Genomic DNA, 12,406 nt, shown 5'->3' with positions numbered 1-12,406 from the left:
TGTGGCTCAGTGGTTGAGTGTCGACCTATGAACCAAGAGGTCATGGTTCAATTCCCCATCAGGGCACATGCCTGGGTGTGGGCTCGATTCCCAATGTGGGGCATGCAAGAGGCAACTGATCAACGTTTCTCTCTCATCATTGATGTTTCTATCTCTCTCCTTCTCCCTTCCTCTCTGAAATCAGTCATATATATGAAGTTGGGGGGTGTTTGTGTGTGAATGAGGGAACGAGGACCCACCGTCCCCAAGTGTGCAGACTCCTCTGGTGGGTTTGGGTCCCAGTCCCAGCAGAGTGGTCCTCCATTTCCTCTGGAAGACTTTTTAACTTACAACCCTCAAAGTCCCAAGTGCTGTGGGGCGGGGCCAGGCTGTCTGTATGAGACTGAGGAATGGGGGTGTCTGGGACCCTGCCTTATGCACCAAGGCCGCGGGCACTGACCCCCACCTCTCCTTCAGGGCTTGTTTGGCCTCTGGGAGACCTGGGATGGCGACTTCACCCCCTTCTACCTCTGCAGCTCTTTCCTCCCACCCACAGGGCGCTCACTAGCTCCCAGGCCCTTCCCAGAAGTGCCTTCCCCGCTCCCTCCCCCCGCTCCCTCCGAGGGGCCCCTTGGCCTGCGAGCTCTGGCCCACCCATTTCCTGTGCTGCCCCAACTCCGCCCCGCCTCGACTCGCGGTGGAAAATTCTCTCCTTCAGTAGGGCGGCTCCTTCTCCTTCCTTCCAGGCCGCCAGGAAGGCCCCGAGTGAGTGGGGAAGGAGGCTGGGCTCCAGGCCTCGGGCCAGAGAGGGGAAGTGAGTTGCCCGCAGACACACAACCGCGGGGCCAGGCTGAGCCAACTTGGAAAGCTCCCCAGTCCGTCCGGGGGAGGATTCGCACCCCGCCGCCGCCGCCTTTTCTCACTCGGGTTCCGGCGCCACCTGCCGGCGGAGCACGGGGCCGCACTGGCTAGAGACGCCGCTCTCTTCCCGCCCCAGAACCAAGCAGTCAGAACGCTGGGACGCGGAGAGGATTTATTGATCTATGCGCCCAGGAGGCTGGCCCCTCAACTTAAATATCCTGCGCAGAGTCTTGGCCCTCCCGGCTGTGGGCGCGTGCAAGACTGGGTCCTGGAGCCCTGGTCGAGGGCAGTGGAACCCAGGGACCGGAGGTGGGATGGCCCTGAGCCAGCAGCTGCCAACAGCAGCACGAGGTGAAAAGGAGACGGGAGTCAGATCTGCATCCCAGTCCGAGATACCGAGGGAGAGAAGATGCGCTGGGCCCACGGACAGACTGAAGGTTGGCTAAGCCGAGGTGCATACACGGGGAAGAAGTGGAGGTCCAGCGCCAGAGGCAGAGGCGGTAGCCCAGGTGCCTGCCCAGTGCCAGCTAACCTGACAGGAGAGGAGGTTGGCAGTTGTGCCTCTGAGGGTCCCAGGCCTTCCCTCCTGTGGAGTGAGGTGGTGAGGGGGAAGCAGGCACTATAGTCTGAGTACTTGCCCAAGGGTAAGTTTCTGAGCCTTTTGCATGGGTACATGCGCCCCCACCCCCCCAGCTCTTCAGAGGTTGATATGGAAGGCATCTTGCAGCCACTGGTCACGGGCATTGTGCGTCTGGGGCACAGTGAGGGGCGGTGGGTCCGGGGGCAGGCTGGCATCAGGAGGTTCGTCGTCATCAGAGAGGCCAGCATCAGGTGGGTAGGAGCTGTCTGAATGCAGGGAAGATGACAGGTCCTGGCACAGGCTCAAGTCTTGGCACAGGTGCTTGTAGTCCTGGATTGACTCGTACAGGCCCCACAGCTGGCACAGCAGGGACATGTCCAACTGCCGCAACCCCACCTGCAAAAGACTGAGGGTGGGCTGGGGTTGGGGTCCAGGCCACCCTCAGCCCAGCCGCAGCCCTGGCCATCTTCCCACACTTTCTCAGTCAAATGTCTGTGGACATAGACGCCACCTGCAAGCTGTGCATCTTTGGCAAGTCCCTAACCCTTATCTGTAAGGAGATACCCTTACAGCGGTTCTCAACCTGTGGGTCGCGACCCCTTTGGCAGTCGGTCGAACGACCCTTCCACAGGGGTCGCCTAAGACCATCCTGCATATCAGATATTGACATTACGATTCATAACAGTAGCAACATGACAGTGATGAAGTAGCAATGAAAATAATTTTATGGTTGGGCCACAACATGAGGAACTGTATTTAAAGGGCCAGAAGGTTGAGAACCACTGAAGCAGGACGGAGTGAAATGCAACGAGGAAAGCGTTTAAAAACACATGGAATTATTGGTATAAACGGTAACTGAAATTACTGTTGCCATATCCCTTCTGACCCAACCGGCTCGGAGACCCAGGCCGCGCTGGTTCCGCGCTCTGCGCTCCACCCACCTCCGGGCTCTCCTGTTCGGCACAGCACCCACCCCCTCTCCCACCCAAAGCCCCGGCCCGGGGCCCAGCTGCTCACCATCTCTTTGCGCAGCGCCGCCAGTGCCGAGTCGAGGTTGACAGGGCGCCGCGGGCCGGGGGGACCGGCGGCAGGTCCAGCGTGGGCAGCGCCCGTGGCGCCGCGGGGCCCTTCGGGGACGCGGGCCGCCCGGCTCAGCTCGTCGTGGATGCGGCTGCGCTGGCTGTAGACGCGCTCCAGCTCCCGCCACGAGCCCCCGCTCGCGTTCAGGAGCCCGCTGAGGCCGCGCGGCAGCGGCGGGAGTCCGGCCAGGGCGCAGCCCGTGCCGCCCGGCGCCTCGGCCGAAGGCAGCCCATTCATGGCCGGGCCGACGATGCCGACTCCTTCCCCGCAAAGCTCCGCTCGGGCTGCCGCCCTCGGGGCCCGCACCCCGGGGCCCCACCGGCCGAGCCCAGCCGCCGCCCGCAGGCCGCGCTTTGTTCCTACCCGGACGCCTCCGACTCCGCCCCCGCCCCACCCCCTCCGCATGGGCGGGGCCTCTCTTAAAGGGGCAACGGCAGCGGGCCCAAGTCCCCCCCTTCCCCCCCTCCCGGGTCCGCGGAAAGCTGAGTAAAGAGAATGGGTGACAGAAGGGAGACAGAAAAAGCGAGGAGAGGAAGAGACCAAAAGCGGCGGGCACGGTTCATTCGCGGTTCTTTATGCTCCCCCAGCGCTGTGTTGAATTATCCTGTCCAATTATCACTCCCAAGGAAAAGGATCTAAAAGCGGGGTCAGGAGGCGGGCTAAATCCATACTTGGTCCCTAACGGGCAACCTGAGGACTTGTCAGGGTCTGAGCACCCGGGCTGGGCAGGGAGGCAGCTACCAAGGGGTCTGGAATCCCTATCCCACCAAAGGGTGGAGAAGGAGCACTGGGTGGCTCAGGAGGCCAGAGGTGCTGCGAGGCCCATCCCCCTTGTTCCTGACTGTGAGGAGGCAACTATCACAGAGTCCTCTCCCTCCCATCACCCCGAGTGGGGAAACTGAGCAGAAACAAGCCAGGAGATTAGACAGTGGGAGGGTGAGAGACCAAAAGCAGGAAAAAGGTGAGTGCCGCTGGGGCTAGCATGCACACTCAGAGCCACGGCAAGAACAAACCACACGAGAGGAGCAGCTGTTTTTCTAGCGGGTTTTTCTCAAGGGGGGTCTCTCAGTGTTGCAGCTGCTGCAGACTTTGCAGGGCTTCAGCACAAGCCCGGATAAGGCTACACAGCTGGACGCTAGTCTCCAGGGAGGCGCTAGAGCCCAATTCAGCGGAGGCCCAGGTCAGCTTCTGCAGGAGGGCCTCCCGTGTGCTGGCCATGACATCTGCATTGGGGGGCACAGCAGGAGGGGCCGGCCCCTGGGCTGCCTTGAGCCCCGCGGCAGCTCCCTCACAGTGCTCTGGGCGGGGGACTGGGGGCTGAGGGGCGGGCCGAGCGCCTGAGGGGGGTTCCAAGGCTGAGGCGAGCTGGTGCTCCCGAGCTTGGGAGAGGGCAGCCTGGGCATTCAGAGCTAAAAGAGGAGAAACCGAGTAGAATGGTCAGGACGCCTGGCCCACCTCGGCCCTGAGCCACCTCCTAACTCTCTACTGCTCTGCTCTTTGTGTGCCTCAGATGTGTCCCCTGCCACGCTACAGGGCAACTCATTCATTTTCTTTTTGTATCATGTTTACTTACGTCCTTGAGTCATCGGTCTCAGCAGGACTATGCCTCATGGAGCCGGGACCCTCCCTTGTGTCTGGCACACAGGAAGAGCTCGGCGCTTTTATTGAATGAATGCTCCTTTATAAAGCTAACAGGAGAAAGCGCCTTACCGCCGTCCCACTCAAGGACGCCACTGCCACCTCCCAGCACTACTGCTCCCAGGGCTCTATCACCACGCTTCTCCACCAAGCACACTCGGCCCCTCACCCGGATTATCCTTATCCACGTCTGAATCGAGCTCCTGACAAGCCACGCAGTATGTCTGCCGCTGTTTGTTTTGGAGGAGGATCGTCTAGGGGCCAGAAAGCACAGGGGCAGGGGTGAGACGCCAGGCAATAGGGACCGGAGAGGAGAGGCTGGGGAAGGGCCGTGCGGCCTAGTCTGTGCCCCATCCCCGCTCCCACATCCCGAGTTCCTCCTCACCCCACAATCCGCGCACGTGTCGCCCAGCATGCGGTAACCACGCAGCAGGTAATCGCCCATGAGCGAGGAGATGCGATTCTGCCGCTCCCGCCGAGCTTGCAGCACCTTCGTCTCCGCTTCGGTCGGAGGCTCCCAGGAGAAATCGTCGACTTCTGGGGAAAGAAAGGCACAAGGGACCTGGTGCGCTCGCCGAAGCAGGTGGCCTCCCGGACCCCGCAGCCGCGGACCCCGCAGCTCAAGTCCTCACCTGCACCGTTCAGGGCCATGTTGCCCGTTGTCGCCACTGGGCTCAATGGAAGTGACGCACAGGCAGAGCGCCTGTCCCCGGCTCCGCCCCCTCCGTGGTGGGCGAGGGACGAGAGCGGAAATGACGCACAGAGGCTTCCCGGACGTCGCGACGCCGCGAGTGAGGCGTGTCTGCTGTAGACCACCCAGCCCAGCTCGCGACCCCAGCGGGAACCCAGTAGGAGGGGCTTCCCCGCGGTGACTCCGCTCCGCTCGCAGCGCGCGGGAGTGGCTGCGCAGGCGCCGTTCTGCCCGCCGATTCCGCCTCCCCGGGGGTTTCCCTTTCCGCACTGGCCGGACCATTGACGGGCGGGGCAGTGGCGTCATCACTGCAACACCCTTGCTAATAGCGGACGGCCCCTTGCTCGCGCGTGGAGCCTTTTCAGGCCTCAGTACTTACCACTTCAACCTGCAAGGCGGGCCAGCAGAGACCATTCTCACTTTCTATACCTTTCAGCCTATATGCATGTTTGGTGCCCCAGGCTCTCCATCCCCTGCCTACCCTAAGGCCTGGGACTGATAACGGAGTCAGCTCCTAACTTTTTTTGAAGTTAAGCCCTCAAAAAGCCTGGTGCTTAAAAACACTGTACTGGGCATGCGCAGTTCCGGGAGCGGCCACAGCTGAGGAATGCTTGCTGGAGAGGAAGGGTGAAGGGCTTGTTTCACCTGTCGGTAACCATTATGCTTTCCTTGGGTGGGTTGCTATTAAAATTGCTCGTGCTCCCTAACATTGGTCTTGGTGATTTTTTTCTATTTTCTCTGTTCTTTTCCATAAACATCCTCTCCCTTTTTAGGTTTGGCGAAGCCAGATGGGGCAGGCAGTGGGCGCCAGAAGCGCAGCCTGCAGTGCCTCAAGGCTGTGCACCAGGGCAGTGGAGAAGGACCTAGGACTTAGATGTCCCATAATCTCATCTGCAACCTCCTCCTTTGGTTAGACAGCACAGCTTCTGCAATATAACCTGAAGATTGAGTGCCCTCCCAGCCCCATCTTACATACACCCTTTGGAACTGCCATTTTGCCCTAGCCAGTTGCTCAGGGTCCCTGAAGGGTCCCTGGTTCGATTCCTGTCAAGAGCACATACCTCAGTTGCAGGCTCCATCCTGGCCCCCACACCCTGCATGCAGGAGGCAAACAACTATTATGTTTCATATTGATGTTTCTCTTCCTCCGTCTCTCTCCCTCCCTTCCACTCTCTCTAAGAATTAATGGGAAAATATCCTCAGGTGAGGATTAACAAAAATTAGAAATGGAACTGCCATTTTCTGATCCTTGCTGCCTCTTGCTTACTTGGAGAGCCTCGAGCCCTCTTCGCTCTCTCCCTCTCTGGGCAGTGCCCCTGACTCGGAACCTGGCCTCACGTCAGTTCTGCCAAGCTGACTAGAGGGATTCTCGGATTCTAACCTGTACACGTAGACCTTCCAGGTCCTCGCCGTCTTCGGCTCCCAGCCTCACCCTGAATTCTTCAATGCACCTGTGTCATCGTCATGGTCAATATCCATTCAACAGCCTATTCTGCCTGGCACCAACGAAGACCCTTACACTCATCCTCCCATTTAGCCCCCTTCATTTCCTCATGACAACCTTATGCGGGAGATACTACAGTTATCCCCATTTTACAGAGCAGGAAACTGAGCGATTCTTTTAAAATATAAATCAGATCATGTCACTATTTTGCTTAAAACCCTCTGGCATCTCTCCATCACATTTAGATGAAAATCCAAAGCCCTTACTATGGTCTCCAAGGCCCTACAAATCTGGCCCTCGGCCTCTCGTCTCCTCCCACCCTCCCTGCCTTCTTCCTCTCCCACCACTCAAGGGGACTCCCATCACCTTCCTCCACTCAGGGCCCCTCCCTGCCTCAAGTTCTGCAGGAGGGTGGACAAGGCACAGGCCTGGAACCAGGCGGGCCCGGTTTGGTCCTGCATCTGCTGCTCACTGGCTATGTCACCTGGAGTGGTTTACCTCACCTCTCTGGACTTCAATTCCTCATCTGCCAAACAGGCCTCATACCTGCTGAGCAGGGCAGCTCCAGCTGGAAGGCAGTGTGGCTGAGGTTGCTGAGTCAAGGAGTCCCAAATGTGAAACAGATACTGTCAGTAATAGCCCCGCTGCCCAACAGAGGGCTTTGCGCGGCAATGGTTTCCGCTAACGGGGGAAACAAAACACAGCTGATCAAAGTATCTAGACTCCGGAGCACTCTGCAGATGTCCGAAATCAAGCTGTTGATCGACCTTGCGCTGCCTAGATGGTCTCCGTCGTTGTCCCAGACATGGCAACATGCCAGCCATCACTGGGTGGGCGCAAAGTAAAGGGCTCTGTCCTCCTGAGTCCTTCCCAGTCCTTGGCAGGGGTGGGCACATAGAAGGTCCCGGAAGTGCTGGTGATAAAGCCCACGTACAGCGGTCACGGTCGGCAGACCAGCTGCCTGGGAAGCAGTGAACTTGGGCTCTTGCATACCCTTCCCTCACCAAAGAGTTTAGCACACCCTCTTGTGAGCCAGCCCAACACCTGAGGCACTGCTGGCATGGCAGTAGTGAGGCCCATTCCTGAGTGACAGCACACACAATGGTGGCATTTTCACACAGGGCTCAATTACAGTCCCCCTCTTGTCTGCCTCACATGACAACGCGTGGCTTACGCTGTGTAGCTGTGGCTCTGAAAAATCATAACGTACTGGGGTTTTAATCATAATGCCAGAGGGTTTTAAGCAAAATAGTGACATGATCTGATTTATATTTTAAAAGAATCACTCAGTTGTATTTTCACACTAACAGTTTCTGAAAAGGGGTCAACTTTCCTTTTGTTTTTTCTTTTTTTTTTTTTAATATATTTTATTGATTTTTTACAGAGAGGAAGGGAGAGGGATAGAGAGTTAGAAACATCGATGAGAGAGAAACATCGACCAGCTGCCTCCTGCACACCTCCTACTGGGGATGTGCCCACAACCCAAGTACATGCCCTTGACCGGAATCGAACCTGGGACCTTTCAGTCCGCAGGCCGACGCTCTATCCACTGAGCCAAACCGGTTTGGCTCCTTTTGTTTTTTCACTGCCACGTGAATTGATATGACATCTCTGTGAAACAGGCAAGGGCCAGATGATGCAACGATAAAAACAATAATACTCAACTCTTGGTATATGTTTTCTTTGGGCTGGGCACTGTGCTAAGAGCTTTGCATGAATTCTCTCATTTAATCCTTAGGACAGTGGTTCTCAACCTGTGGGTCGCCGAACGACCCTTCCACAGGGGTCACCTAAGACCATCCTGCATATCAGATATTTACATTACAATTCATAACAGTAGCAACATCACAGCTATGAAGTAGCAACGAAAATAATTTTATGGTTGGGTCACAACATGAGGAACTGTATTTAAAGGGCCAGAGGGTTGAGAACCACTGCCCTAGGACAATGCTATGAGTTAGGTCTTATCATTATCCCCATTTTGCAGGTGGGGAAGCTGAGGCTGGGGTGGGTTAAGCAATTTATCCACGGCCACCCTGCCGGGATGTGGCAGGGCTGGGGCTCCACCCAGGCAGCACACGTCTGCAGGCTAATTCTCACCAGTGGACTTGATCTGCATTTGAAAGGTAGAGACGAGTGGTGGGGCTGAAGATCCTCTCTGATTTATCAAGAGTGAAGATAGCCCGGCCGGCATGGCTCAGTGGTTGAGCGTCCACCTATGAACCAGGGGGTTGCAGGCTCCATCCCCAGTGAGGGGTGTGCAGGAGGCAGCCAACCAATGATTCTCTCTCCTCATTGATGCTTCTATCTCTCTCTCCCTCTCCCTTCCTCTCTGAAATCAGTAAACATGTATATTTTTAAAAAGAGTGAAGATAGGTTCATTTCATCTTCCAAGCCCATCTCTCAGTGCCCTTCATCACAGCACAGGGCACATCAGAAGGGCTCAGCGACAGCCACTTTCAGTAAAGTGTCATCGGAGACACGTGCTTCAAGGGCAGAATGTCCCCTCCAGGCCTCTGAAATGTCCAGCTCTCATCTTTAGAACGGAGGTGCAGTCCCCAGCTATCCACCCCAGTGCCTAGAAGCTTCCCCGAAACATTCAGAAATCAGAGAAGCGGCACAGAGCCCGGCAATGGTCAGCTCTTTGAATGGTACCTCTCCTCCCACCAGCCAGCCCATCGTGGCTCCCAGACCCAGATAACAGTGAAAAGAATGTGCGTGCCGAGCACTTATTAAGTGGCCAGCACCTACCAAGGACTTCCTAAATGTAGGCTCATTTGATTCTCTGCTTAAAAATGAGGAAATGGAGGCATGGAGAAGTTGAGATATTTTCCCAATTCACATAGCTGGTCCAGGATGCAGCCAGGAAAAATTAACGCCAGAAAACAACCTCTGTGCTATGCCGCCTCCTGAAACATAACTTCCGTTATGCAGGCGGCGGCTGCCCTGTCCAGCCAATTCCCCTAACGCGGCATGGGGAGCATGAGTCCTGGCTCTACAGTTGACCAACTGTATAACTTCAGCCAAGTCCCTTGCCTCTTCTGGGCTTCACGAACCCCTCTGCACAAGGAACCCTCCCCTAACACTTAAGCGGTCTGACCTGTCCCTGGGCTCTTTGTCCCATTCCAGCAAAGCCCTTCATTGCCCTCGGGCCCAGCCACCTGTCTTTAGGACATTGTGGGACCCCTCACTCCTCCATTCCAGGAGCACTGCGTAGGCTTTGGGTTAGGAAGACCTGAGTTCAGACCCCACATCTTATCACCCAATGACCTGAGTCTAATTCAGCGGTTCTCAACCTGTGGGTCGCGACCATCGGAAAACACGTATAGCATGTCAGATATTTACATTACGATTCATAACAGTAGCAAAATTACAGTTATGAAGTAGCAACGAAAATAATTTTATGGTTGGGGGTCACCACAACATGAGGAACTGTACTAAAGGGTCGCGGCATGAGGAAGGTTGAGAACCACTGGTAATTGTTTCATCTTGCAGAGCCTCGATTTCCCCTTTGGAGCGGGGCTGGGAGGATGAAATACTGTAACCCTGTAAAGTACACAGTAAATGCTGGGTGCTCTTGTGGCCTCGCTCCGTTCAGTCAACAAACTTCAGCAGCCTCTGTGTGCAGCCCTGAGCTAAGATCTGGAGTTTGTGCCTTCATGGGAGGTCAGTGAGACAGACAATAAGCAAGTAGTCAAACTCATAATGTTTCAAGTTGTTTCCAGCAGGAAACAAACAGGTCATGTGACCCAGAGGGCCAGCATGGCTGTTTTAGAAAAAGCCATACAGAAACACCTCCAGAGGCAGAAACCCAACAGCCATCACTCAGGCAAAGGACTGAGCTCAGCTTTTTTTTTTTTTTTTTTTTTAATCCTCACCCAAGGATATTTTTCCAACGATTTTTAGAGAGTGGAAGAAAGAGGGAAAGACAGAGAGAAATATCGATCTAAGAGAAACAGGATTGGTTGCCTCGAACAGGGCCCCGGGTCAGGGAGGAGCCTGCAACTGAGGTACGTGCCCTTGACCGGAATCGAACCCGGGACCCTTCAGTCCGCAGGCCGACACTCTATCCACTGAGCCAAACTTTGTAGGTACAGGTGAGCAATGAGAAGCCATTGGAGGTTTGTTTTTTTAAAATATATATATATATTTTTATTGATTTCAGAGAGGAAGGGAGAGGGAGAGATAGAAACATCAATGATGAGAGAGAATCATTGGTTGGCTGCCTCCTGCACTCCCCCCACTGGGGATCGAGTCTGCAACCCAGGCATGTGCCCTAACCAGGAATCAAACCATGGACCTCCTAGTTCATAGGTCGACGCTCAACCACTGAGCCATGCCAGCCGGGGCACTGGAGGTCTTAAATCAGAGTAGTAGTATGGCTGGAATCAGGCAACTCTGGCACCAGGTGGAGGAGGGACTGACCAGAGCAGGTAGACATGGTGGTGGGAGACCTGTGAGGCAGCAGAAAGGATCTGGGATGACCACAGAGGTCATGGTCTCCTTGGACTTACAGGAGAACATACATCTTGGAGGCATGAAAAAACATGCCAGTGGATTCTAGGAAGATGGGGTGGCTGGGGGTGGTGGCACAGAGATGAGGATAGAAAAGGTGGCCGAGCCACAGAGAGCACGTGTGGACTGTCGCAGTCTGCCTGCAGACCCACTGTGCGTCCTTGGTCTCCCTGCTCGGTGCCACAGGCTAATGTGTGCTATATCCACCCAGGCTCTCCTGCAAGGCCCGACGGGCAGGAGCAGACTAGGTAGCATCATCTCCTTAGCTCCCTCCCTGCGGGCTGCAGGGCGACAGGCGCTCAGGTCCCCGCTGAGGTCTCTGCTGGTCCCCAGGAGGCGGTGTGCAGGAGGCTCTCTCACCCGTGTTTCTATCTCTCTATCCCTCTCCCTTACTTTCTCTCTAAAATCAATAAAAACATATTTTTAAAAATGTTCAGCCCTAACTGGTTTGGCTCAGTGGATAGAGCATCGGCCTGTGGACTCAAGGGTCCCGGGTTCGATTCCTGTCAAGGGCATGTACCTTGGTTGCGGGCACATCCCCAGTGGGGAGTGTGCAGGAGGCAGCTGATCGATGTTTCTCTCTCATTGATGTTTCTAACTCTCTATCCCTCTCCCTTCCTCTCTGTAAAAAATCAATAAAATATATTTAAAAAAATAAAATAAAATAAAAATAAAAATGTTCAGTCACCCACCTGGCAGGTGGTAAGCACTCAGTATTATTCCTGCCGAGTGTGTGACCTGAGCCCTGGGGGCAGGTGGGGCTGCCCCTCCCTCCCTCTCCTGGATCCCAGCAGCTGGGAAACCCTGGGGACAAGGATAGCTCCTGCCCCACCCCTGCAACACCAGCCGGAGCAGTTCAGGCAGGGTCTCCACGAAAGGGTTTCCCTCAGTCTGCCCCAAACTACCCAAATAAATCTACCCTCAAAGTAAGCGCCGTGAGTTCCTGGACAGGTGTGCCGGAAGGACCCATCCCAAACCCCCTTCCTCAGCCCGACTGCCACCCCTGCTGCCCAGCAGGAGAGGGTTTGGTGCCACCCTGCCTGGGTAGTGTCTTGCTCTGGATATACCCAGGTCACACCCACCCCCTGCTGAGTCCTGTGAGTCAGAGACTGAATCCTGGGGTGTCCCGGCAAGGACTTACCCCTTATGGCCTGGGCCCCAGGACTCTGTAGCCTTCCAGGCCTCCCTTCCAGACCCGTGGACAGGCCTGGCTCCCCTCCAGCCTTGACCAAACTCAAGGCCTTGCCCCAGCCCCTGCCAACCCCTGCCCTGGGGCCCTGCTCTGCCCCTCCCCGGGTCCCTGGGCCCTCAAGCAGCACCCCCCTCCTCCCGGCTGTTAGCCTGGGAAGGGGGCCAGACCCTGAGCTCAGACCTTGGCGATTCCAGAGTGTCTGAGGCCCAGAGCCAGCCCCGCCAGCCCGGCCAGACATGCAGAAGGGGGAGGGGGTACAGGGTGGGCACCAGGAGGCCATTTACAGGGGGGGCTGGGCACTCTCCCTCCAGGAGCACACCCGAACCTTCCCCCTCCTCTTCCTGTCCTCATCCCCCCAGTCTGGTTCCTCACCATTACCTTCCTCACTCCCTAGGTCCCAATAAATTAAAAAAGGGGGGTGGGGGG

The 12,406-nt window shown here is 56.2% G+C and overlaps 2 protein-coding genes across 3 annotated transcripts; both read right to left on the bottom strand.

The window, feature by feature from the left end:
- Positions 1-998: 998 nt before the first annotated feature.
- Positions 999-2,905, bottom strand: FAM89B (family with sequence similarity 89 member B). Of its 2 annotated transcripts, none has more exons than XM_070427520.1 (2): positions 2,438-2,905; positions 999-1,816 (listed from the first exon to the last, which is right to left on the bottom strand). In XM_070427520.1, exons 1-2 carry the CDS (start codon positions 2,903-2,905, stop codon positions 1,538-1,540), a joined length of 747 nt encoding a protein of 248 aa, XP_070283621.1. In that variant the 3' UTR covers positions 999-1,537. The 2 variants fall into 2 exon arrangements, with proteins under 2 accessions (XP_070283621.1, XP_070283622.1); XM_070427521.1 differs by having other exon boundaries at positions 1,586-1,826.
- A 651-nt stretch (positions 2,906-3,556) lies between these two features.
- ZNRD2 (zinc ribbon domain containing 2) lies at positions 3,557-5,020 on the bottom strand. Its single transcript, XM_070427523.1, has 4 exons — positions 4,771-5,020; positions 4,524-4,675; positions 4,308-4,392; positions 3,557-3,909 (listed from the first exon to the last, which is right to left on the bottom strand). Exons 1-4 carry the CDS (start codon positions 4,787-4,789, stop codon positions 3,566-3,568), a joined length of 600 nt encoding a protein of 199 aa, XP_070283624.1. The 5' UTR covers positions 4,790-5,020; the 3' UTR covers positions 3,557-3,565.
- Positions 5,021-12,406: the final 7,386 nt, after the last annotated feature.

The sequence above is a fragment of the Myotis yumanensis genome, unplaced genomic scaffold (genome assembly GCF_028538775.1).
Source record: "Myotis yumanensis isolate MYYU_CA2020_CCGP unplaced genomic scaffold, mMyoYum1.0.hap1 SCAF_10, whole genome shotgun sequence".
Classification (NCBI taxonomy): domain Eukaryota; kingdom Metazoa; phylum Chordata; class Mammalia; order Chiroptera; family Vespertilionidae; genus Myotis; species Myotis yumanensis.
Note: the sequence above shows the minus strand (reverse complement) of the source record. Positions and strands in the feature narration are given on the sequence as shown.

Bases quoted from the DNA above. Each gene is read 5' to 3' on its own strand.
- FAM89B (XM_070427520.1), bottom strand. From the start codon at position 2,905: ATGCGGAGGGGGTGGGGCGGGGGCGGAGTCGGAGGCGTCCGGGTAGGA. The intron at 1,817-2,437 runs GTGAGCAGCTGG...AGTCTTTTGCAG, and splicing joins CGGCGCTGCGCAAAGAGATG to GTGGGGTTGCGGCAGTTGGA.
- ZNRD2 (XM_070427523.1), bottom strand. The intron at 4,393-4,523 runs GTGAGGAGGAAC...TCTGGCCCCTAG, and splicing joins ACACGTGCGCGGATTGTGGG to ACGATCCTCCTCCAAAACAA. The intron at 3,910-4,307 runs GTGAGGGGCCGA...CTCCTCTTTTAG, and splicing joins CGTGGATAAGGATAATCCGG to CTCTGAATGCCCAGGCTGCC.